We start from the raw sequence: 23,955 nt of genomic DNA, 5'->3' as shown, positions 1-23,955 counted from the left end.
TCAGAGGCTGTGTCAGATGAAGAAAATCATGTGACTGATGACATCTGAAGCTTCAAAAATCACTGGTCCTTCAGTAAGGGATGTATTAAGTTTGAGAGTTGTGAAGGGTTTGTGGCTTAACTACCCAAGAAATTTGGAGCATTTACACAAAAAAATTATAATTTTACTATAAGTATTGACAGCATTTTCACCTAAATTATGATATAATAAAAGTAATAGGCACATTTAATTAAGATCACATGACTTGTACTATCACTTTTGCAAGTCTCCAAATGTCTTGATGTTACAGCGACACAGGTTGCAGGTCGAAAAACGCAAAATGTACCAGTCAATGATTACACATTTTCTGCTGTAAACTAAAGAGGAGCTATATCACACTGCCGTTCAGTTTTACTTGCACAGTGCTGTCATGTTAAAAGGTAAGTAATTCAACACATTAAAGTTGGTTTACAGGTCTTGGGGTTCTACTGCATTATGTCCTCATGTGAAATGAGTTTAAGATATCAATGATCAGTCCAACAGTCAGCACATTGCAGAGCAGTGGACTGCTTTTCAAAGCCTGGTGAACAAAAATGCAGAACACTTTACATGTATACTGTTATGTATTTTAAAAAAAATCAATTTCATCCAATTCACAAAATTAAATGAAAAGAATATTTTTTCAGTTATACCTAAAGAATAGCCTAACTGAAATGTATATCAGTGCACAAACACTAATCAGACAACCATGATATCCATAATAAACGGTGATTTTATATTATGTGGCTATAAATGTCTGGTGTCCGGAAAGGCAGGCATAAACATATGGGCAGTATTTCACAAGGACAGGAGGCGCTGTTGGGAAACCTTGGCTGTGGGCATTCAGGTGGATGAAACCAAACATCATAGCACATTCCATGCTGTGCCTTCCTAACCAATCAGATCCTACTCTCGTGGAGACGTAACGTAGTGTCGCGATAGTTGATCGGATTGTCAGTTTAAACTGTGGCGGTTTGGACGTTTAGGAAGACTGTTGATCGGTGACTAAAGGTAACTAAATGTCATGATTTTATAGCAACTGTTGATGCCAATTCCAAGATTTGCTCAAGATTACTAAAGCGATTGCCCCGAGGTTATTTCTTTTCCGTGTTTTGTCTTCTTGGAACCGAGTTGGGAGACTAATTTAACGTGTATCAGTTAGCTAACATTAGTTAGATAGCTAACTACGCATTTCACCAGGCATAACGTTAACTGTCATTTATCGATGTGTTACCGTTTTGTGTAGCCGAGTCTATATAACTAAGACACCTCATCAAGCAGCCGGTTTAGCGTTGCATGGGCGACGGTTTGTGTGGTGAAGAACTGCAAATACATCGACAAACTGCTACCAGGCTAAAATGGCAATGGTCTTAGAGATTATGTGCACAGAAAGAAATACTTGGAAGGAAAACGTATATAATGAGGTACCCTAGATAAATATACTGCGGCGGTTCCTTGGTCAAATCAGCCGCCCCTTTTTTTCCAGTGCGCTAATAATCTAACGTTTACGGTAATCGTAATGAAACCGCTGCTGGTAGTGACTTTGGGTCAGACTGCAGTAATTATTCCCGGTAATAAACTGAAGGTATCACTAAGGGATCCTACAAGTAGTCCAAGATTCATATACTGCGGAATTTAGTACTTCCTGGACTACTTGCATGCATAATAAAGTACTGGACTATAAGCTGTACACACAAGAACCCAACACCACCACTACAAGTAAGTCTTTAACTTGCCTGAGAAATAAGACACACACAAAAGTTTTATACTAAACACTTTAATCAATTTCAGTGAGTTTCTCATTATGACTCATCAGAACACACATTACTAAACGAGGTAGCGAGTTATGTCATATAAACAGACCATCTCTTCAGGGGCCGGTTCCATAATAATAATATTATCAAACTTTATTTTTAACACCTTTTCTTAAAAAGTTACAAAGTGCTCAACAGTCCATACAACTCGATACGGGAGGTAGAATAGAATAAAAATGAAAAAAGAAACCAATAAATAACAATTTATATTAAACAAAGTGGTTTTCAAGAAGAGATTTAAAAGATGCAAGGGACTTGAAATAATATGTTTGGGCCATGGCCATTTAATGCCTTAAAAGTAAGAGATTACATTTTCGATCTGTCTGACATTTGCGGGGAGACAAGCACAGGGCAGTCCTTCCAATGTGTCCCTCTGAAGCCATTGCAACAATCAAGTCAAGAATAGAAACAAGCGTTTCCAAATTTCTGTACATCAGCCAATGACAAAACGACCTAATCATCAACAAGAACACTCCTTAAATTGGTAATCAATTCAGAGGTTGAAATCCAATATCACTGCAAGATTCCTAGCGGCTTGTTTAGTGTTATTTGAAAGACTGCCAAGATTATCACCAACATAGGTGATTGTATTAACAGGGCCAGACAGAATGATGGTAAACTTAAAATTTTTAGACCTGGACTTAATATGGGAGAGGCAAGAAGGAAGTTTTGCAAGGGTGCTAGGATTTGTGGGTTTCAATGGCATAAATAACTTGAGTGTTGTCACCATTAAAGTGGTAGAGAGCACATCATGATACTTGAAGATGATACTATGGTGGACTACATAAAAACAAGCAGATGTCTGGTTAATTATATTCTTAGATAGTACAAATCCATTGACATGTATCATTTGGGAGACGTGCTGGGTCTCTGTGTTCCTGTGAACACACCACACCACTCCTCCGGTGCTGGAAGCATAAAGCAGGTTGTTACAAACATCCCCTTCTCCTCCTCTGTCCAGATGGCAGCAGAAGAGGAGATCGAGCGGCTGAGGAGGCAGCTGAGGGAGAAGGATGAGCAGGTCCATCTTGCTGCCCAAGCAGGACTAGATCTTCTCAACCAGCAGATGGAATTACAGAGCAGACTGGAGGAACAGAGAGTGGAGATGACCAACGCACTTGAGGTATGATACTGAGCCACATCACAAACAGACACAAGCTCAACATTCTGCCATTACCCTAATACATACCTCACTGTCAGCAGTTTTCAAAGAGCCTATTTCTCTTGTAAAAAGTATTAAAACAGAGTTCTATGCTTATATTTGCCTTGGAAAGCTTTGTGAGTGACCAGGAAAAATGTTTCAAACTTCTCCTCCCGTCTTTGTGTGATTGTGTGCCAAAGGCCGTCGAGCAAGACAAATACACCCTGCAGAAGGAAGTGGATTTAAAGACTCGGATACTTCAGTCACTGCAGTCAGACTACGACTGTGTGAAGAATCAGCAGAGACAGCAGCTTCAGGAACAAGAATCTGTGGAGAGGAGCCGCAGCACAGCACTCAATGAGCTCAACAACAAGGTACACCCACCTGTCACATTAGGAAAGGCACAGTGTTAACAGGCATTCATTGACACAGTTTGCTTAAAACACTGGAATAGTGAGAGAAGCGAGTTGTCTCCCTCCTTAGCCACCTCAAGCTTCCGGCTGCTTTCTCCTCTCCCCTTCCTTTCTGGTGCGTTCGTGATGATGTAGGTGACACACATGGGGGGAAAAAACAGAGTGGTAAACTCATCCTCTGACAATAAAAGGAGTTTACTAATTTAAAAAACAAGCCTGTACATTTGGTGTAAAAGTGGTATCACTGGAGTGGAGTGTGGATCGAATGGTCATACTCTCCCCACTTGACATATGCCCTCTCCCCAGTCTCACCTTCATGCCATCTGACTGTCACACTGTGGTGAGACTGGTGGGTCCATACCATGATTATGTTTGATAAAATAATGTACAGTTACACCCCAAATTTTGACACAAAGGGCTGTAAAGGTCCTAAATTGCCAACGCAGTGCCAAATGCCACGCAGCAAAGGACCCAAGGTCAGGACTGCAACAAGGACAAAGTAGGGCTGGGCAACATGGCCAAAACTGGTATCACGATATGTTTTTTTAAATATTGATCAATGTTGATAATTATCATGATGTACATTGTATTTTAGCAATAATAATAATGTTGAATTTACAGTTTTAAGATATTCTCCTTAGGACAGAACCAAAAACAAACCAGAGGGTTAATTATGGTTTATAAAATACAACTATTTATTGTCAGATACTAGATTACAAACATTCAACTGCTGCTCCACCTTTACCCTCCACTCTGCGTACAGCTGAGGGACTGATTCTGTACTTAGCATCCATGACAGTCATTAGCTTTTTGGAGCTTTGTTTTTAACTGTGCTTATAGGCATCATATCTTTGGTGAAACAGCATGTCATTGCGCTGGTTATGTATTTGTATCGTTTCGGTTTCTTCTCAAATGGGGAAATGGCTAAAAAAGCAGCAGCAATTGTTGGTTGTCGAACTGAAGTTTGACTAGTAGAAGCAGTTGGGCTGGTCTGCTGGCTACTTGCAGGGAGGCTGAGACTAGCATGCTTTCGGAGCTCTGTTTGGGACAGTACCTGTTGAGATGATGGAAGAGGTTGGTGGTCGCTGACACATTTTGCACCTAATGCTGGTCTGTCAGTTGTTAGACTTCAGGTACCCAAACTATTTCCAAACAACGGAAGTGTTATGACCTTTCTTCAGTACAAGTTATTCGTTTTCTTCAGTTTCCTCGCATTAGGTTTGGCTAGACCGCTCATTTTTTTTGTGTCAGCTCAACACACAGGTGGTCACCGTCATACTGAGTTGTTGTGAGTGTGAGGGGCCAGAAACATGCATCTGTTTCTCTGCTGTGCGGTTGGTTGTTGGTGTAGTGTTTTCTAGGTAGAGGAAATCAGACTCAAAAAAGCTATACCAAAAATAAATGTCATAAATTTATCATCGTTTTCGCAAAAAATGTTATCATGAAAATAATCGAGATCGTTTTATCGCCCAGTCCTCAGATAAAGCCTCTGAACATGGAACGCCAGCGCTACCAACTGAGCAAATGGGCGCCCTTGGATGAATTTGAAGTGTTTAAGATTAGATAGACCTACAGTGCCTGTTAAAGGTATTCACCCACTTAATTGTTTTCCCCTTTTTATTGCTTTTATAAATGGAATCATGGTCATACTCAATTCTTCTTTGCAGAACTACTCGAACTCTGTCAGATATTCGCGGTCTTCAGTTTCATGCGACATAAAGCCTAATGCAATAAAGTGGTATTGGTGCGTGGCATCAGTGAATTTTTGTGAGTAGAGTATATGAATGCAGTATCGGTGTCAGTGCATCCATAATAATAAGGAAAATATTAATACTTGTTGTTATTATTGTTGTTGTTGTTGTTATCATGATAACAGTAAAGAAAAGTTCCTGCACACAATTTTTGACAATAAAAGTATTATCATCATCAACAGTAAAATGTTCTGCCTTCAATAATCATCTTTGTCACAAGTGTTCAAGCTATAAAGGATTTAAAAAGGTTATTTGTTTTTCTGATTTGCTTTTTGTTTTAAAAACTAAAATTAAAATGGTATTGGCCCTCCCAAAAAACTAACTGGTCAGGCCCTAGTTCTTTTGTCTTCATGGTGTAATTGTAGCCAGGAATATGGACTGACACGTGACTGACCCTCCAGACACGGGTGTCTTTTTACCACAATCTCTTTAAAGGGGGAGAATGTTTATGTAGTCACTTATTTTACATTATATATGTTTAATTAATTCACATTACTTTGTAGAAATCTGTTTTCACTTTGAGATCAAAGAGTTCCATGTTGTTTTTTGAAGATATTAATCACGATATCAACAAAATAACAAAAAAAAGAAAACAATGACAAAAACAATGTCCTCTAATAATAATTGTGAGATTTACAGCATTTATAAATACAATTTGTTATGACTTTTTGTTTGAGATTCTTTATATAGTAAAACAAAAGTAACCTACGATGACCTGAGCATGTGGAAAAAGTAGTCATTGGAATATGTACAATTTGCGGACAGTTGGCCTGCGTTCTCCACCTCACGAGCCTAGAGTGACTCTTGCACAAAAGTGAGGAGGTCAGAGTGTTACTCAGAAATCTATGTAAGCCTACAATTTGAGCCGAGCATTGAATGGAAACCACCAAAGCCAACCAATCGGAGGGCGAGTAGGGCGAGAATAAGTCTTCTTGAGCAGTACGAATGCTCCCTCTGCTGGTCAAACAGAGCAGTATCATGACAAGGAGCAATAAAATGTATTCAAACTGATTTCCCTTGTTAGACCCAAGAACTTTGCAAGCAAAATAACCCCACGATAGGTTAGATATAGTCACAGTCCCACAACGGTATCACAGCAAATCAGTACATCGTTACATCCCTTAAAATAAAACTGTAACGCACAGAGAGGGAGTGTGATGTCACTCTGTTCAAGACAATTTTACTCCACTATATCTTTACATAGGAAATAGTTGTTTATTTAATTGCCATCCACCTCATTTAGTGTGTGAAATCTCTCTCTCCCCCTCTCTGCAATAACTACGTCCAAACTTTAGTTGACTTTCTCATCTATGTAGAAAAGAACACTGCTGTTAAGACAGTTAAGAGATGAATTTGCTTATTTGTATGTTTGCTTACAGTAATCAAATGGAAGGAAAAATGAATTTGAATTGATTGTCAAACAAACACCTGTAAAGGTAAGATAAACATTGTGGCATTAAAGTGGTAGAATCAAGCATCTAGCAAATGATTGTGTGTGCTTATATGATCAGTATCTCCCAACCATATCAAGGCAGTTAATCACGTACAGGATTGGTATTCTTGTTGTATTTGTTTTCAGGTGTTGAGGTTGCAGTCAGCTCTGGAAGAATCCCAGCTAAATGAGAAACAGCTGAAAGACAAACTCGAGGTGCAGACTGAGACCCTGAAAAACAAGATGGAGGAGCTGCGAGCGCTGAATGAACCCAGCCACACCTCTATGACATCTGAGATGCTGGAGGTGCAGATGAAGATCATGGAGCTGGAGAGCATTAAGGTGAGGCGGGTAACTGCTAATACAAATATGTTGACAATCCTTTGTTTTCTCTTTCGTACAGCTCTTGATATTCAGTGAGAATTGTATCTTAAAATTCACGGTGTTCTGGTATTTGTAGGCCTTGTCCCTGTATTAACATGTGTTATTGTTGTGTAAATGATTCATACTTCGAAAAAGTTTGGGATTGGGTCCAGTAGATCACCTCAGATAGCATCCACTTCTGCTTCTTTATCACATGCCAACATTGCACAAGGTTTCTTTGTCTTCCACCATCAAGTAAACTTATATTACCAAGTCAGGTGATGGTGTTTGTAATGCACATAGCGTATAGTCCTTTCTATATTTTATCTCTTCTCTCTTATCTCAATCTTGTTTAGTATTTTTTAGCCTTTTTAAGTCTTGTACTTATTGTTTGTATGTATGTCTGTCTACCTGCTACTGTCACAAGTGAATTTCCCCGATGTGGGATGAATTAAAGTCTAAAGTTTGTATTGTGTGTGTGTGTGTGTGTGTGTGTGTGTGTGTCTTCCAGGTGGAGTTGGAACAGAATCTGCAGGAGTCTCAGTACAGAGAGCAGCAGCTGGAGTTGACCAATAACAACCTGAAGCGCCACCTGAATCAAATCACAGAGGAGAAAGAGGAGAGGGAGAAGGAGGCCGTTTCCTGTTTTAATGCATTAGAGGTAAACATATCACTGTTTGAATGTACCAAAGGTTTTTCCCTGTGTGAAACAGTGTCAGTGTAACACTGTTGCCTCTATATGACCAACATAAGCACCATCAGAGAGAAGATTGCCTTTTTCTATACATTTTACTATTAATGCTTGTCATTGGGTCAGTTTCTCCTGGAAATCATAACATTAGTAGTGTTGATAACTTTTGCTTTCTCAAAAAAATTACTATTACCAATCTACCAGTCTGTACGCTGTAGGCTAACACGTAACCTAGCAGCACTAAAGCAATGTTTACTTTGTTTCATCATATTACAGTAACTGCTCTTACATAGCCACAAATAGAAACATTACATCCTCGTGGATTCATGGCTTTAATTGACTTTGGTCATGATTATGTTTATGTTTGCATTAATACACTTTTGGCCATCAAGTTTTAGATATATAGGCCATTGAAAGCAGATTTGAATATTGATTTTGATGAATATTGATTGAAGCTTCTGATGCTGAATAGTTAACTTTATATGTAAAGTGATTTTAAACCTTTAAACTTTATGTATATCCACCAGCTGGTCATGGTGAAAACTCACAGATTTTTAAATTATGTTACAAAGAGGAACTTCTCTATTATCTATTTTATTTTTCTACTCTGCTGTTGAATTGTAGAGCATTAGCCTGCTAATACATCATATTATGGAGAAAAAGGGACCTACTGTAAGTTCATGTGGTGCATCTATCCGCAGAAAGCTCGTGAAGTCAACAGGGACCTCCAGATCCAGTTGGACCAGGTTCTGCAGCAGGCTCAGGATCCCAACAGCAAAGGGAACTCACTGTTTGCTGAGGTAAAAACTAACTGGAGCTCCAAACAATTCAGAAAACAAATTGTCTTGGCTGGAAGACTAAATTAAACTAAACTTACCTTAACATGTTGAGAATGTCCCCATTCTCAAAATCTCCATATTGACAATAATTCTCTGTAACTCTTAACATTATACATTTGAGAACACCATTATGCACCTACACATTTCTGCCAAACAAGGTAAACTGAACTATAAATGAAGATTAGTGTGTTATCTTTTTGTTTGCAGCTGGAGGATAAGCGCGCTGAGATGGAGAGACAGCTCATCTCTATGAAGGTTCAGTACCAGTCACTGCAGAAACAACATGCCTTCAGCAAACAGCAGCTGCAGCGCATGAAGGTACTGTGTGTTGTGAAGGGAAACTGGACTAATACGCAGACTCTTAACATAAACTGTTGTGTGTCTGTAACTTGAATGAAAACATGGATATGCATGTATTGCAGGTCCAGATAGCAACTCTGATGCAGCTGCAGGGTTCCAGAGCTGATCCTGCACAGCTGGAGAGGCTCCAGTCAATGCTGTCGGAGAAAAATGGAGAGATCCAAAATCTGATGACCAAACTGCAGAGACTGGAGAAGGTGGAGGTGAGCGCTTCAAACATATAAGTGTCATATCGACGAGAAAGCAACACTTTTGGTGGACAAGAAAGACACAAGGAAGTGAAAATCAAGTAAACGGATACTGTACATAAAAATAAATGGTGTGTGTGTGTGTGTGTGTGTGTGTGTGTGTGTGTGTGTGTGTGTGTGTGTGTGTGTGTGTGTGTGTGTGTGTGTGTGTGTGTGTAGATGATGTTGAAGTCTCAGCCAGCTAATCCCGCTCTAGCAGAAACTGCTGATGGCTACGATGAGACGTACTACACTGACCTGCTCAAAATGAAGCTGAACAACACTGTGTAAGTATAACTGCACTACAGTGCCTTACTCAGTGTGGTCTGTTAGTGTTTCATGGGAAAGAAGCTTGTACTAAAAGCATTGTTGCACAGAAAAGTCGTATTGGAATTCCAGTGAGGGAAGAGACCAACATGGCCGCATAGACTTTTGCTCTGTTCAGCTGAGCTACCTTACCCTCACGCCATAGCCACAACACTGGATCAGGCTTTGCTAAATTATTCACAGATAGTGTTATAAGCAAATATGGAGGACAAGATGGATGCACAAGGCAGTGGGCCAGCAACACCCGGTGACACCAAATTTGTACTTGCAAGCATCAAAGGCCTCTTGAAAGGGATTGCAGCACATGTGAGAAGTATAAAAACTGCTCTGGAAGCAATTCAAACTGCTTTAGAGAAGCTTGGAGCAAGGATGTCAGGCCTTCTTTTCCCTCTTTTTGGAGGATGCACCGCTACTATCCTTTGCGGAAAATGGCGACATCGCGTGGCATAGATCCTTGGGTGGATGGGCATAATTGGGGATTGTTTATGTTTATGCTACTTATGTAGCAGAAATGGCTTACAGCTACCAGACCCCTGTAGTCTGTAAAAAAAAATATTTTTCACAAGTTGTCAAAAAGAAGAGGCCGGCAGAGATGACAGACAGAAGACAAATGGAGAAATAATGTACAGAGAGGTGATGATGTGAAACTACCTCGATCCCGTCTCCTGTCACATCTCTGAGCTGTCCTGTAAAATAAAGTTGCAAAGGCCAAAAAAAACCAAACAGTAGATTGTGGAAACCTTCAAGATAAAACACAATCTGCTGAACATCCGATGTTTGACTGTGTGTTTGTGTGTGTGTGTGTGTGTGTGTGTGTGTGTGTGTGCGCGCGCGCGCGTGTGTGTGTGTGCGCGTGTGCATCTGTCTCAGTAAGGATGCAGAGCGTCTCTCAGATGAACTGTCGCTGCAGAGGATGAAATCTCTGTCAGAGAGTCAGAGAGCTTTGGAGCTGGAGAGGAAACTCTTCTCATCTGAACGGCTTCTCAAACAGGTAACGTCGCGACTTAAGCGTAATCTTAACGTCACACCAGAGAATTTGCTCTCAGCTCCTATATCACATATACATCAGTGTTTCTGGTGTGCTGCTGCTGCTGAAATATGACCGCCGCTGCTGAGGAGGGGAGAAGGAGGACTAGTGAAGAGAGAACAGCGTGGAGAGGGCTGGAGAGCAGAGGACTCAGTCTTAAAACTTTAGAAACTAACATATTATTTTTGCTCTGTCACACACTTTACTCGGTCAGTAAAGCTTAGAAACAGAGAGAACTTTGTCTGCTAACTTTAGAATATAAAGTTGTTGTTTTTTTTTTTTTTTTTTTCGCAAACGTAGTCATTTGTTAAGAGTACGTGATTAAACACTAATAAGTGTTAATTTTACTCTGTGCGAGGGACACAGTGACGTGACAGTTGGCAGGACCCTCCTGCCTGGAAAAGAGTTATTTGCCTTCCCAGTTTATCACTGTAAACTACACTAGCATTTAGTGTTTGCAGAAGCAATGCAGTGTTACTTATCTGGCAGGGTCTTGGAGTGTTTTAGTTACACCACTACATCTGGTGTGTTCTGCAAGTTGCTTTTTGTGTAGTTGTCCCCCACAAAGGTTTTATTGATTTTTTTACGGCAGTGCATTTACATTTTCAAACAAGTTTAAAAGACTAACTTATCACTGCTCATGTGTAAGCCTTTAGTTGCTATGTGAAACCTACGCTGCTACAACTTCATTCTAGGGTAATCACTGTGCATAATGTGTCTCGTTTTCGTAGTCTCAGTTTCTAAACTAATCTTAAAGTCTGTGTAAAGCAAATTCAGCCATTTTCTTCTAAACACATTAAAAAGGTCATAAATGTATTTCCTTATAACATGTAAAAAGCGGTGTGGTGTGACAAACTCATAACAAAAATGTATTTCTGCTTTACACGGACTTTAAGAAAACATATGAATGTCATAGACACAGTAAGCCAGTGGGTATTAATTTCTCTTGGTGAATGAATCTTTGAAGACAGTTGGCCACACTGGCAGGTAAAGGTTGGACCTAATCTCTGCTGGCTGTTGTTGTCATTGATCTCTATAGATTTATCTACACTTCTCTAATCTGCTTTCAAGTGCACCTCATACACAAAGGTTGATTAAACTGTAAAGTTTCTAAGGGCTGTCTCGTCGGTAACTGGAAGTGTTTCACTTTCTTGAAGACGTTTCAGATGTTATCCAAGAGGCTTCCTCAGTTCTAAGTAACCAAAATTGAGGTGTACAGAAAACTTACACACACAGATCAGTACTTGCTGTCTGACTCTGATCACCCACTGTAGCACAAGCTGGTGGTCATCAGAACCTTAAACCATCGGAACAAAGAATCTGTCATTTTCCGAAATTTGTATCTCCACTAGTTTTCACTTTCTTCCAGCCCAATTTAGTTTCTGTGTAGTGTAAATGTAGTTCTAACATGTCTTGCTAAATATAATTTCAGAGCTGAAAATCCCACTTTTCGGTCGTTTTGACTGCCGATTTCACAAGAAGAACTATTTTAATTTCCATGAAACTTTTGTATGTGAAAGGGTTATTCATTTTATTAAATATCACAAATGAAAAGATGTTAGATTACTTCATTATCATTTTTTTTAATTGGCTAATTTCTGCGCTTTTCACAGGCTGTAATATCATTGTCAGTGTTTTTATTTTATAAGTAGATACATATTTGTACTGTGATGACTTCAAAGTTTGTTTGTTTTTATCTTTCTGATACCTATTGAACCTTTTTTCCATTGGGTTCTAGAAGTTACAGCTTGTAATGGCTTGGTTTGTTGCATACTTAATGATGTTGTCTTGTTCTGTGTGTCTAGACATAATATTAATCTTAATTCCATAGCCTTATACACATATAGTAAATAAAACAGTAAAAGTAAAATAACATATTTGAACATTTTATATATATACACAGTGAACATCAACATATACAAAAGCTTCAAGGAAATTAATTAAACCTACAGTAAAAAAAAAAAAACAAGAATTAAAATGTGGCAAGGTCAGTGGCACTTAAGTTTTTATGCAGGACCAAATAACTTCTAGAAGTGACAGAGCTACATTAATACTACACAGAACCAAAATTGGTTGCAAGAAAGTCAACCGTATTTGAGATTTTTTGAAAATGACTGATTCTTTGTTCTGGTAAAAAAGAAATGATTTCCTGTTACTAATTTGATTACTGTTATGATTCATAAACAGTTATTTCAATGAATAAATGTTGCCAAGTTTCTATAGGATCTCTCGGATGTTCAGGACAAATTTAAACGCAATCCAGAGAAGAAAAAAATTATCAATGAGGATGACAGTATATACACACAGAATCACAAGAATGCTGAGATTTGGCTCTGAGGGCCAAACTTCAACAAATTCAGAACTTAAAAAGTATGGAATACAGCTATATGATTCTGTAATGTCCACCATGAATCTGATAGAAGTTTCTATATGTTTTTTCAAGAAAATTCATGACATAAAACTAGTAAAAGGATTTGAGTTGAGTTGGCATGGGCACACTCGATTATCTGTCTATTCTATAAAGCCAACAAAGAGCAAGTGCTTCATACACAATGGTTTCTGATGTAATAACAAAACGCGGCAACTGAAAACCACCAACTCCATGTGTGGTTATGGTTAGTAACTTGACTAACTGTTATAAACACGGCACTAAAATAACACTAACATACACTGACATTGAGTTACAGACTTTGAACTGTTTATTGTATATTTCTGCTTCCTGCTCCAGTCTCAGAGTGACAAGATCAAACTGCAGCTACGAGTAGAGGAGCTCCAAGACAAATATGAACCAAAAGGTAAACCGAATAATGCAAAAACCACATTTGCACATTGGTCATAGAGGTCTGCGGATTTAACATCATGGATACATCTTAATAATCAATGTATGACTGTTGCTGCCTCCTGTGATTTGTATTTTTATCTCAAGAGGCAAAAAAGAATCTGATCCAGAAGAGAAAGAAAGAGAAGCTTCCTGTTGACATCATACCTTCCTCTGAGACGACGATTAACAAAGGCGAGCAGGTTGCCGTGGAGATTGATGTAAAAAATAATTCTGGAGACACCAAAGCACACAGTTCTCCTCCAGCTGAGGCCCTGAGCTCCACACAAGGTGTGTGCATTGGAGCTCTGTAACTTCAAAATTGTGTCCAGTTACATAACATAAGCAATACATGACCACAGCAAGGCAAGGTACTAAGGACTCATTATGTGATGGCGACATTTTGTGTCACAGGTTCAGCACCTGAGCCTAGGCCTGCAAAGTGTGTGAAGATCAGTGGAGATGAGCCAGTTGTGATCCCCAACCCCAGGTCAGTATTAGGATTAGTCCGGCTCATTGATGACACCTAAACAATAAGTTGGTTGTCTACACCTTAGTTGAACAACACACTCTAATTGTCTGTTCAGTCAGGAAGTGGAGACACCATTCGGAGACATCTCTCTTCTCTCAATGGATGTTGAATGACTCTTGCTATTATGTGTGAATAATACATACGACCCCAACTATTGTGTTTTAGTTTGGTAGTATTCTACTCAGTGTGTCTGCTGATGATTTCATAGATGGTTGACATGTCATCAGAAAATGTGTGCTTTAAATTTGTGTATTTGTGATTGTGCCGCAGCTCTCCTGTAAGTGACGCTAAAGACAAGGCGATGGAGGAGATCCACCAGCAGAACAAGAGAGAGGAGAGAAGAAAGAAAAGGACAGTGGAGATGATCCATGTCAGCTCGAACAACAGTATGGAAAACCAATGTGCTCAGCAGTAGGACTCATCCATCTTACCGTGCATCTTATATATTTAGCCACGACAACATCTGATATTCCTTATAAATAGACTATCTTTTTTATTCCAATACTTCCAATTCTTACCAATTACCTGTACTTCTTGTGACTTCTCTGTATTTGTTCTCTACTCTCATGTCATATTTAAATGTTACAGTATTAAAAAGATTCTCCAACATACAGTGTTCTGTGTTCAGTTACTGACTTCAATGCCCTCTTACTACTGCAAATGTAGACATATAATGTCTTGAAGTAAGCCTCAGGTTTAAAAGATTATTCCTTTTTGTGTACAGCTTTTAAAAGTCTATGTTTTAAAAAAAAAAAACTCACACAGGAGACCTCCCATTTCTTTCTATTCTGGTTAGAGCCAGTTTTGTGTGACCAGTTTTAGAGTAAAAAGTCTTTTCTTATCAAATCAGATCAATTTTAGTTATATAGCTCCAAAATCACAACCGCATTGCCTCAGTGGGTTTTACAATCTGTACAGTGAATGACATCTTGACATCCTCTGTCCTTAGACCCTTGATTCGAGTGAGGAAAAACTTGGTATGGAGAAGAGAAAAAAAAGAAAAAAGATTACAGGGGAAAAAAGATATAAGAAACTTTTTTTTTGACCATTTTCAAACAATAATTGAACAACAAATGCTGATGCTCCAGATACTCAGCTACTGTTGAGAAAGGTAATTTTTTTAGGCTAAGTTAGCAATAGACCCTTTTCACAGTGGACATTTTCACTGGTCAAAGCAGGGGAAATTTCAAGCATTAATGATGGTTGCCTTCAATTTGTGGTGAGCTACTTCCAGAGCTCTGGTATTGTACATTGTGCTCGCTCACTGACATGGCTTCCTGGGATACTTAATAGAATGGAGCCTTCGTTAATGTCATTAGTCACACCTGGGCTTTTGCTGCTTTATCAGGTCAGAACAACAGTTGGAATGGTTTCTAAAAGAACTCTATGAGTACACCTGTGAAGATATTTATGTCTTACCTCAAGATGTGTCCACCTTGATCTGTTGCCACTCATGGACACAGACTTGTTCTTACTAGCCTTGCGTCAATTTATCTCAAGAAGAGGCAAGCCATACAAGATCTTATGCGACCGAGGCACCAACTTCCGGGGGGGAGAGCGAGAGCTCAAAGAATCGCTGGAAGGTCTCGATTCATCATTGAAGCAACAGTTGGCCGACAAAAGCATCACATTCAAGTTCAATCCTCCTCTTTCACCTTATTTCGGTGGCGCGTGGGAGAGGGAGGTAAGGTCAGTTAAAGCCTCCCTCCAAGTCGTGCTGCGGGACCAAGTTGTATCAGAGGAGGTGTTGTCGACTGTCCTTGTGGAAGTAGAGGGTATCCTTAACTCAAAGCCTCTGGGATACTCCTCTTCTGACCTGGTTGACCCCGATCCTGTAACGCCTAACTTGCTGCTGATGGGGCGGCACGACGCATCGCTTCCTCAAGCCGCATATGGATCCAGTGACCTTCTAGGCCGCCGCCGTTGGAGCCATAGCCAGGTCTTGGCAGACCGGTTCTGGAGCCAATTCACTCGCCAGTACCTTCCTGACCTGCAGCACCGCCAGAAGTGGAGGACCCCTACTGCTGGCCTTGCTGCGGACCAGGTGGTTATGGTAGTAGATTCCCAGCTTCCTAGGGCGCTCTGGCCCGTAGGGAAGGTCACCAAAGTTCATCCCTGCGATGATGGAACGGTTCGTTCAGCGGATGTCAACATCAAGGGGACAGTTTACACTCGTCTGGTTACCAAGCTGGTACCTCTCCCTAAGATGCCCGAGGACGACATGGACACCAGGGACTCTTAACAACAGCAGAGACTTACACTTCTTCTACACATTCTTGAATGAATGTGGGGGCGGCTGTTGTGAATCCTCTGCTGGGAGGAGGAGTACACGTCACAGCAAGCTGCTTCATGCAGAGACTGGTGGACTGTTTGCGCATGCGCAGTGTGTTCGATAAAACTTTCTGTGCAGTTTAGTTGAGTTTATCCTCCACCGATCGTCAGCGCTCTTCTTTATTCCTTTGTGCAACAGTGTGCGTCGGTGATGATGTAAGTTACGTGATGAGTGGATATTGTTTATATTTCATATGTGATGAGAGCTATTAATAATACCAGGTTACTAAACTCGGTTTGCTTGTTAGCTTACCATTTAGCATGTCTTACTGAACCCCATGACACATAGACGGCCCAACATGTAACTCAGTTAATTACCATACATTTATTTTCTTCTGTGACTGTTTATTTAGCGGTGTAGCTGTCCTTCATTGAGGCTGCTATCATATTGATGCCAGCGTGTCAAATTGACCAGACCGGTAGCTGCCTGGGCTGTCTCAGTTTAGCTTGGTCACGTGACCGGCCTGTTGCGCCAAGCTGTAGTGTTGTTTAATGATCTTACACTGACCCAGGTGATTTGCAGTATGACACCTTATTCATGTCTATTGTTATTAAAGGAGTCATCACCTGGTTTTTTACATATCCAGTCCCTCTTGGATCGCTTTGGATCAATTCTTAAAACTTATTAGAAAAAAAAAAAATCAAACATAGAGCTTGTTCTGACACTTTTTCATACCGCGACTTTCTCACGCGAGATTATGCGCGAGGTTTTGACCGGTCCGGATGTGCATTGTATTATTATGTAATGAGGCGCGCGTTGATTGGCCGCAGGAATGACAGAGCCAGAATGGGGGGCTAGCCTGCACGCACACACAGACTCCAAAACATAAACAGCCCCCTGTCATGGCGCACACACTAAATGACGAACCTTACGGAATTCAGGCATTTATGTACGAGCCAGAGTCGGAAACTGAACGGGAGAGTGAAGAGGCAGAGACGGTGGAAGAGACACGTTTACAGCAGGATGTCTCTGAATGGTAAATTCTTTTTTTTTCCGTCTTACTTTTCACACTTGTGTTTTACATGTAAGACCTGAGTTTTAATGCTGGCGGTGACGATGTATGGCGTGAAAATGACAGAGAAATAAGCAGATTCGGCGTGCTCACTCTGGCTGAGGACGGCTGTGAGCCAATGCTTAATATGCAAGTAGCCTCCTGTGGTAACGTCACCACAGGAGCAGAGTCAAAATCTCGTGCTTTAGGAACGCGCACTATTGTGCGCTATTCCTGTTCGGAAAAAGAGCCAAAGCGAAAAAAATAAGCCACTTTCAAACTCCAGCTTTTCAGGCAAGTTTCAACAGAGGTCCAACACCAATATGCATGATTTAACGAGAGAAATTGCGATTTCCGGGTGATGACTCGTTTAATGTTATTCTATCAATGCCACTGTATTGTAGGTTAATTGTTATTAATATTGTTTATTGTTGTTGTCCTCTGCAGACATCACAAACCACGCACATACAAATACTACAGTGTCCTGATCATTTGGATAGAGGATAATAAAGTCATCTAAAGGGAAGAAGTTGCTGCGTCTTCCCTGACCGGAGGATTAGGCCAGTATATATACAGCCAGCATATCATCACCGAAGCTGTTCCGTAACAGCAGCGGTCCTCAATAGGCAGCCCGTGGACCGCATCCCGCCCGCCGGCCTCCTGTTTGTGGCCCCTGAACTATTATTCCTTCACTAATGTGTTTTGGTTGGGTCAGACTTGTCTCCATGCCAACGATACACAGACAGCTGGGTCACTCACTGCTGCGAGCGCAATTTTTTACTTTCTTTTTCGTTTTTTGAGCAGTTCGCATATTCACATTTTGCTGGTTGTAAGAGATTGAAAATGGCGTGTTCCAAGTAAACTGCAAAAAAAGCGTTCTCGTTTGAGTTGAAACCAAGTAAAATTCAAAAATGATTCTATGGACAAACGTGTTCTATGAATAAATTTGGCTTCGATATGAGGACCGGATTTTGATGGACTCTTTACTTCAAGACTGTGTGTGTGCACGTATGTCTGTTTGTTCCTGTTGACTCTGTCGGGGACGTAACGGCCAGTGGTCTCCTGTCCCTCTCTCTCTCTCTCTCTCTCTCACAGACACACAAACGCACGCACACAAACGCAGTGAGGCAGCAGCAGCAAACACTCAGTGCAGCTCACAGTGCGGAGCGGAGGAGGAGGGATGCTTGGCAACGGAAAACAGAAGTCATGGTATAGATAGATAGATAGATAGATAGATAGATAGATAGATAGATAGATAGATAGATAGATAGATAGATAGAATTACTTTAATGATCCCAGACTGGGAAATTATTTTGTTACAGCAGTAGTGGGTCCGCAAATAAAACATTTCATACATAACATAAATAGAATCCAATATATACATAGTGTATATATACAGTGCACAGTGTGCTATAAACAGTAAACAATAATAATATATACAACAAAACAAAATATGCAAAATATACTATAACAATAATAATATATACAACAAAACAGCAGAAAGACCAGAGTTCTCTGTCAGACAGAGGTGAGAGAGTTATTGTATAAAGTGATGGATTGTGGCAGGAAAGATTTCCTGTATCTGTTGCTACGACAGCGAAGCTGAAGCAGCCTTCCGGAGAAGGTGCTCCGCTGTCTGACCAGTGTGAGGTGGAGAGGGTGGAGAGGATTATCCATGATGGATAACAGTTTTTTCAGTGTCCTCCTCTCCACCACAGCCTCCAGAGTGTCCTGTTTGCAGCCAATCACAGAGCCAGCCTTCCTGATCAGTTTGTTGAGTCTGTTGGTGTCGCTGGCTCCAATGCTGCTTCCCCAACAAACCACAGCAAAGAAACGTACACTGGCCACCACAGACTGATAAAAGATCTCCAACATCTTCTGCACACGTTGAAGGATCTCAGCTTCCTCAGGAAGTAAAGTCTGCTCATCCCCTTCTTGTAAACAGCTTCAGTGTTAGATCTCCAGTCCAGTCTGTGGTTGATGGTAACACCCAGGTAATTGTAATCCTTGACCACCTCCACATCCTTTCCCAGAATGCACAGAGGTTGGAAAGCCGTCTTCCTTTTCTTCCTGAAATCTATCACCATCTCTCTGGTCTTGCTGATGTTCAGCCGCAGGTGATTCTGTCCAGTCCACTCCACAAAGTTGTCTACCAGTGCCCTGTACTCCTCCTCCTGTCCCTCACTTATACACCCAACAACAGCCGAGTCGTCAGAAAACTTTTGCAGGTGACACGACCCGGTGTTGTACTGAAAGTCAGTGGTGTATAAGGTGAACAGGAAAGGAGACAGTACAGTCCCCTGTGGAGCTCCTGTATCACTAACCACCGCATCAGACAGAACACTGCCCATACGGACAAACTGTGGCCTGCCTGTCAGGTAGTCAGTAATCCAGGAGATCATTGTGTCGTCTACACCCATCACCCACAGCTTCTCCCCCAGTAGCAGTGGCTGAATGGTGTTAAAAGCACTAGAGAAATCAAAGAATGTGATTCTCACAGTGCCTCCTCCACCATCCAGGTGCGAATGGGCTCGTTGCAGCAGGTAGATGACAGCGTCATCAACTCCCAAGTGGGGCTGGTAAGCAAATTGCAGAGGGTCTAGCAGGGCTCTCACCTGCAGCCTCAGGTTGGCCAAAACCTGTCTCTCCAGCACCTTCATGACGTAAGATGTGAGGGCCACTGGTCGATAGTCATTGAGGTCTGATGGTGTCGACTTCTTTGGAACAGGAACCAGGCAGGAAGTTTACATGAGCTCCTATATTATTGTACCTGTTTGTTGTTAAAACAGAGTCAAATGCGTATATTTTACACTTATATGCGATAAGAAAGGAAGAAGAAGACAAATACAACCTCAATAGGGAAAAAAATCATCAGAAACGAAGACAAGGAAGGATTACAGTGGACAATTAATAACCAGAGGAGCAGACACAAGGACAAAACCAGGAGAATGCTAGCTGCTGGCTAACAATCTACAGCCAAGGTACTGAAGAACATTCATCTACTAAGAAATGGAGTAAATGTGTCTGTAACAAAAACGCGAAAAGGAACTGGAAAACCCTGAAAACCTTCACGTATTTTATGATTAATTTGTATGCTCATGCAATGCTTTAACAGTCAGCTAAATTAAGCTAACATTAGCATATACAGTTAACAGATGGGATTCAGTCAACAGTCGGGATTCCATTCTGTTGTCAGTTAGGCCTATTCCATTCAAATAAGGCCCAGTGAGATCCAACTGACATTAAAAGAATTCTGACCAATTAGAATGCTGTATAGCAACAGCCCCACCAACATGAGCCAATCAGAGACACTCCCACAATGCTCAACTCTGGTAAACTACCACCCAATCCACTACCCTTCTGAGGTAAAAAATGAATCTCAAAGAAAAGATTTTAAACAGAAGCTACTGGAGGGAAAACCTGAGACTCTGTTTGCTGACCTTTATAAAAATGGAGATGTCAGCAACATAATATTTTACACTGGACACCCAAGTGCATGGCACAGGGCAATCATTCTCCACCATCCCTCTGCAGAAAGAAAAGGCATTTGTAATGGATGGAAACTACAGCTGAAAGAGAGTGAAAACCCAGATACAGTGATAACAACTATCAACATCTACAAAACTCCCATCATACAACATACATCGGACACTATCTTTCTAATGGACTCTAATGGGAAATTCCTGGACGAAAAAAGGCTATTTCCAAACCACAGCGTAACCAAAATCAGATGTGCCACCACCAACAGAGCCCTTGACCTGCTGTCTGAAGAACATCTTGGCAGCCCGAGTCACATCATAATCCATACAGGCACCAATGATCTGAGTACCACCGCCATGCTCACCCCACAATGGACCCCCACGACCATACCCACCTCACCTTGGCCTCCCACCACCTCCCAGGAGTGCCACCATGAACACAACAGGACCACCACAAACATGGCAGCAAGACCTCCGCTCAGCACCACCATCACAGCTGCACAGGCCGCAGCTACATGAGAGAAGCTACGCTGAAGCCCTCACTGGAGCTCCAGGCTCACGTGACATGATGGACATCAAACAAATGCTCACTCTCATCTGCACTTGCCTCACCGGCCAGGGGCCCTGGTGAACACACACACACACACACACACACACACAGAACCCTGAACTGCTGTAAACTATTTGTTTATGAATGCTGTTATCCGATCAATATTCATTAATATCAATGCAACCATATGTTACTAATACTATTTTTTATTTTATTTCTTACTTTTTTCACATTTATTTATTTATTCTATTCTTTATTTTTTTAATTAATTAATTAATTTTTTTTTTTTTATTAATTCATTTATTTTTATCCTTTTATTATTTTTTAAATTTAAGTATAGAATTTCAAACATTCTATACCTAAAACAATCTCTTCCAATTCTAGGCATATAACCCATAGTTGAAAGAACGCATTTCCACTCTGTATAAAAACAACAACAAATTCAATAATTATATTGTAGCATGAAACGATATGAATCTTTTATAATCAGCCAATGGAATGTCCAAGGGCTAAGATCATCAGCCTTTGGACTAAAAAGCAATAACTCTGAGTTTACTTATGAACTCAAAAACTCCGACATCATTATTTTAATGGAGATGTGCCCACTGGCTGTCCTCCAGGCTATGGGGAGTTGACAGTCAATTCAAGAAAACTTCCTGGAGTAACACAAGGAAGGAACTCAGGGGGAATACTTATTTGGTTGAAAGCTGAATACACAAATTACATTGAACTTGTTAGAGAAGGTGAAAATTATATATGGCTTAAGTTAAAAAAAGACCTGACCTCCAATACCCAAAACATCTTTCTATGTGCGATCTACATCCCTCCAGCTGAATCTCCTTACTTTAAAGACCAAACCTTTGCTGCTCTAGAAGAAGATATCAACCATTTCCAAACACAGGGAAATATCTTACTTGTAGGTGATATGAATGCAGTCAGTACATAGTCAGTGGTCGGATAAGAGGGGACTCTTTTGGCCGTTACACCTACAGCTCCTCTCTTGGCAGTAGCACAGTAGATTACGCAATAACAGATTTAGACCCTTTCTCTTTCAGAGCATTCACAGTTAAGCAACAAAACCCCTTTTCAGACCATAACCAGATCAATATATACTTAAAAAGAACACACGCTAACCAACCTTGCCCAAATCCCAGTAAACTATATAACATAACAACTCACTACAAGTGGGAGCAGAACAGATTACCTGAATATCAGGAGGCAATGAGCAGCCATGGAACCCAAGAGCATTTAAATGCTTTCCTGGCCCATACATATCCACACAGTAAAGAAGGAGTAAACGTAGCCACAAAGCACATCAACAGTATATTCCATTATGTGGCACAACAATCTAATTTACCCTTCCTAAAACAAAACCCAAAAAAGGGAAAGCAAGAAAAATGGTATGACTCAGAATGCAAAAACATTAGGAAAAAACTAAGACAATTATCCAACCAAAAGCACAGGGATCCAGAAAATCAGGACCTACGTATTCATTACAGTGACACACTCAAACAATACAGACAAACACTGAGAACTAAAAAAGAGCAGCACCTTAAAAAACAGGTGAACCTAATTGAAGAATCAATAAACTCGAACAGTTTCTGGGACCACTGGAAGACCTTAAACAAAAGTAATAATAATAATAATCTAGCCATTCAAGATGGTGATATCTGGATAAAGCACTTCAAAAACTTATACCAAACAACAAGTAACACGCCCGAACGAGACCAAATACAAGAAAAATTAAACCAATTAGAAACAATCATTAAGGACTACCAAAACCCATTAGATTATGAAATTACTGAAAAAGAGTTGGACCAAAAATTGAAAACCCTAAAATGTAGAAAAGCCTGTGGACCTGACGGCATCCTAACTGAGATGCTTAAACACACAGACTCTAAATTCAAATCAGCCATTCTGAAACTTTTTAATTTAGTACTCAGAGTTGGCTATTTTCCTGAGATATGGAACGAAGGACTGATAAGTCCCATATTTAAAAGTGGAGACAAGACAGACCCCCAAAATTACCGTGGGATCTGCATAAACTCATGTCTTGGAAAGGTTTTATGTAGTATACAAAATTCATGAATTATAGATTTCATTACAGAACATCATGTATTAAGCAGAAGTCAAACTGGATTCCTACCTTAATTTAGAACCACAGACCATATTCTTACACTGCACACTCTAATTGATACATATGTGCAAAAACATAACACAAAAATATATGCTTGCTTTGTGGATTTTCAAAAAGCCTTCGATTCAATCTGGCACAACGGCCTTTTCTTTAAATTAATTGAAAGTGGTATCGGAGGAAAAGTATACGATTTGATCAAATCAATGTATACTAATGGAAAATGCTCAGTTAAGATTGGAACAAAGAAAACAGAATCTTTCTTCCAGGAGCGTGGAGTAAGACAAGGCTGTAACCTGAGCCCCGGGCTGTTTAATATATATATTAATGAACTGGCAAAACAAACAGAGAATTCCCCTGCACCGGGACTGAAACTACAAGACACTGAAGTAAAATGTCTCCTTTATGCTGATGACCTGGTCCTGCTGTCCCCCACAAGAGAAGGGTTACAGCAACAATTGTCACAACTGGAAAAATACTGTCAAACCTGGGCCCTGACTGTCAACCAACCCAAAACCAAAGTGCTCATCTTTCAGAAAAGGTCGAGAATACAGAGAAGCAACACCAGTTCCACAATAGGAAACAACCCTGTCGAACAAACAAATCATTACACATATTTAGGACTAAAAATCTCCAACATGGGAAATTTTAACTTGGCTGTGAATGAACTAAAAGACAAAGCAAAAAGGGCTTTCTATACCATTAAGAAATCAATA

The 23,955-nt window shown here is 40.4% G+C and overlaps 1 protein-coding gene across 1 annotated transcript; it reads left to right on the top strand.

Moving 5' to 3' along the window:
• Positions 1-878: 878 nt before the first annotated feature.
• spdl1 (spindle apparatus coiled-coil protein 1) lies at positions 879-14,366 on the top strand. The gene is made up of 14 exons (XM_030395366.1): positions 879-1,029; positions 2,794-2,955; positions 3,174-3,347; positions 6,717-6,911; positions 7,444-7,593; positions 8,325-8,423; positions 8,670-8,780; positions 8,885-9,025; positions 9,230-9,336; positions 10,247-10,367; positions 13,132-13,198; positions 13,330-13,512; positions 13,636-13,711; positions 14,024-14,366. The coding sequence occupies exons 2-14, from the start codon at positions 2,794-2,796 to the stop codon at positions 14,166-14,168; spliced, it is 1,731 nt and encodes a 576-aa protein (XP_030251226.1). The 5' UTR covers positions 879-1,029; the 3' UTR covers positions 14,169-14,366.
• Positions 14,367-23,955: the final 9,589 nt, after the last annotated feature.

Source organism: Sparus aurata, chromosome 18 (genome assembly GCF_900880675.1).
Source record: "Sparus aurata chromosome 18, fSpaAur1.1, whole genome shotgun sequence".
NCBI classification, from domain to species: domain Eukaryota; kingdom Metazoa; phylum Chordata; class Actinopteri; order Spariformes; family Sparidae; genus Sparus; species Sparus aurata.
Note: the sequence above shows the minus strand (reverse complement) of the source record. Positions and strands in the feature narration are given on the sequence as shown.

Excerpts from the sequence above, each read along its gene's own strand:
- spdl1 (XM_030395366.1), top strand. The coding sequence starts at position 2,794 with ATGGCAGCAGAAGAGGAGATCGAGCGGCTGAGGAGGCAGCTGAGGGAG. Across the intron at positions 13,513-13,635 it reads GGCCCTGAGCTCCACACAAG|GTTCAGCACCTGAGCCTAGG; the intron begins GTGTGTGCATTG and ends TTTGTGTCACAG. Across the intron at positions 13,712-14,023 it reads GTTGTGATCCCCAACCCCAG|CTCTCCTGTAAGTGACGCTA; the intron begins GTCAGTATTAGG and ends ATTGTGCCGCAG.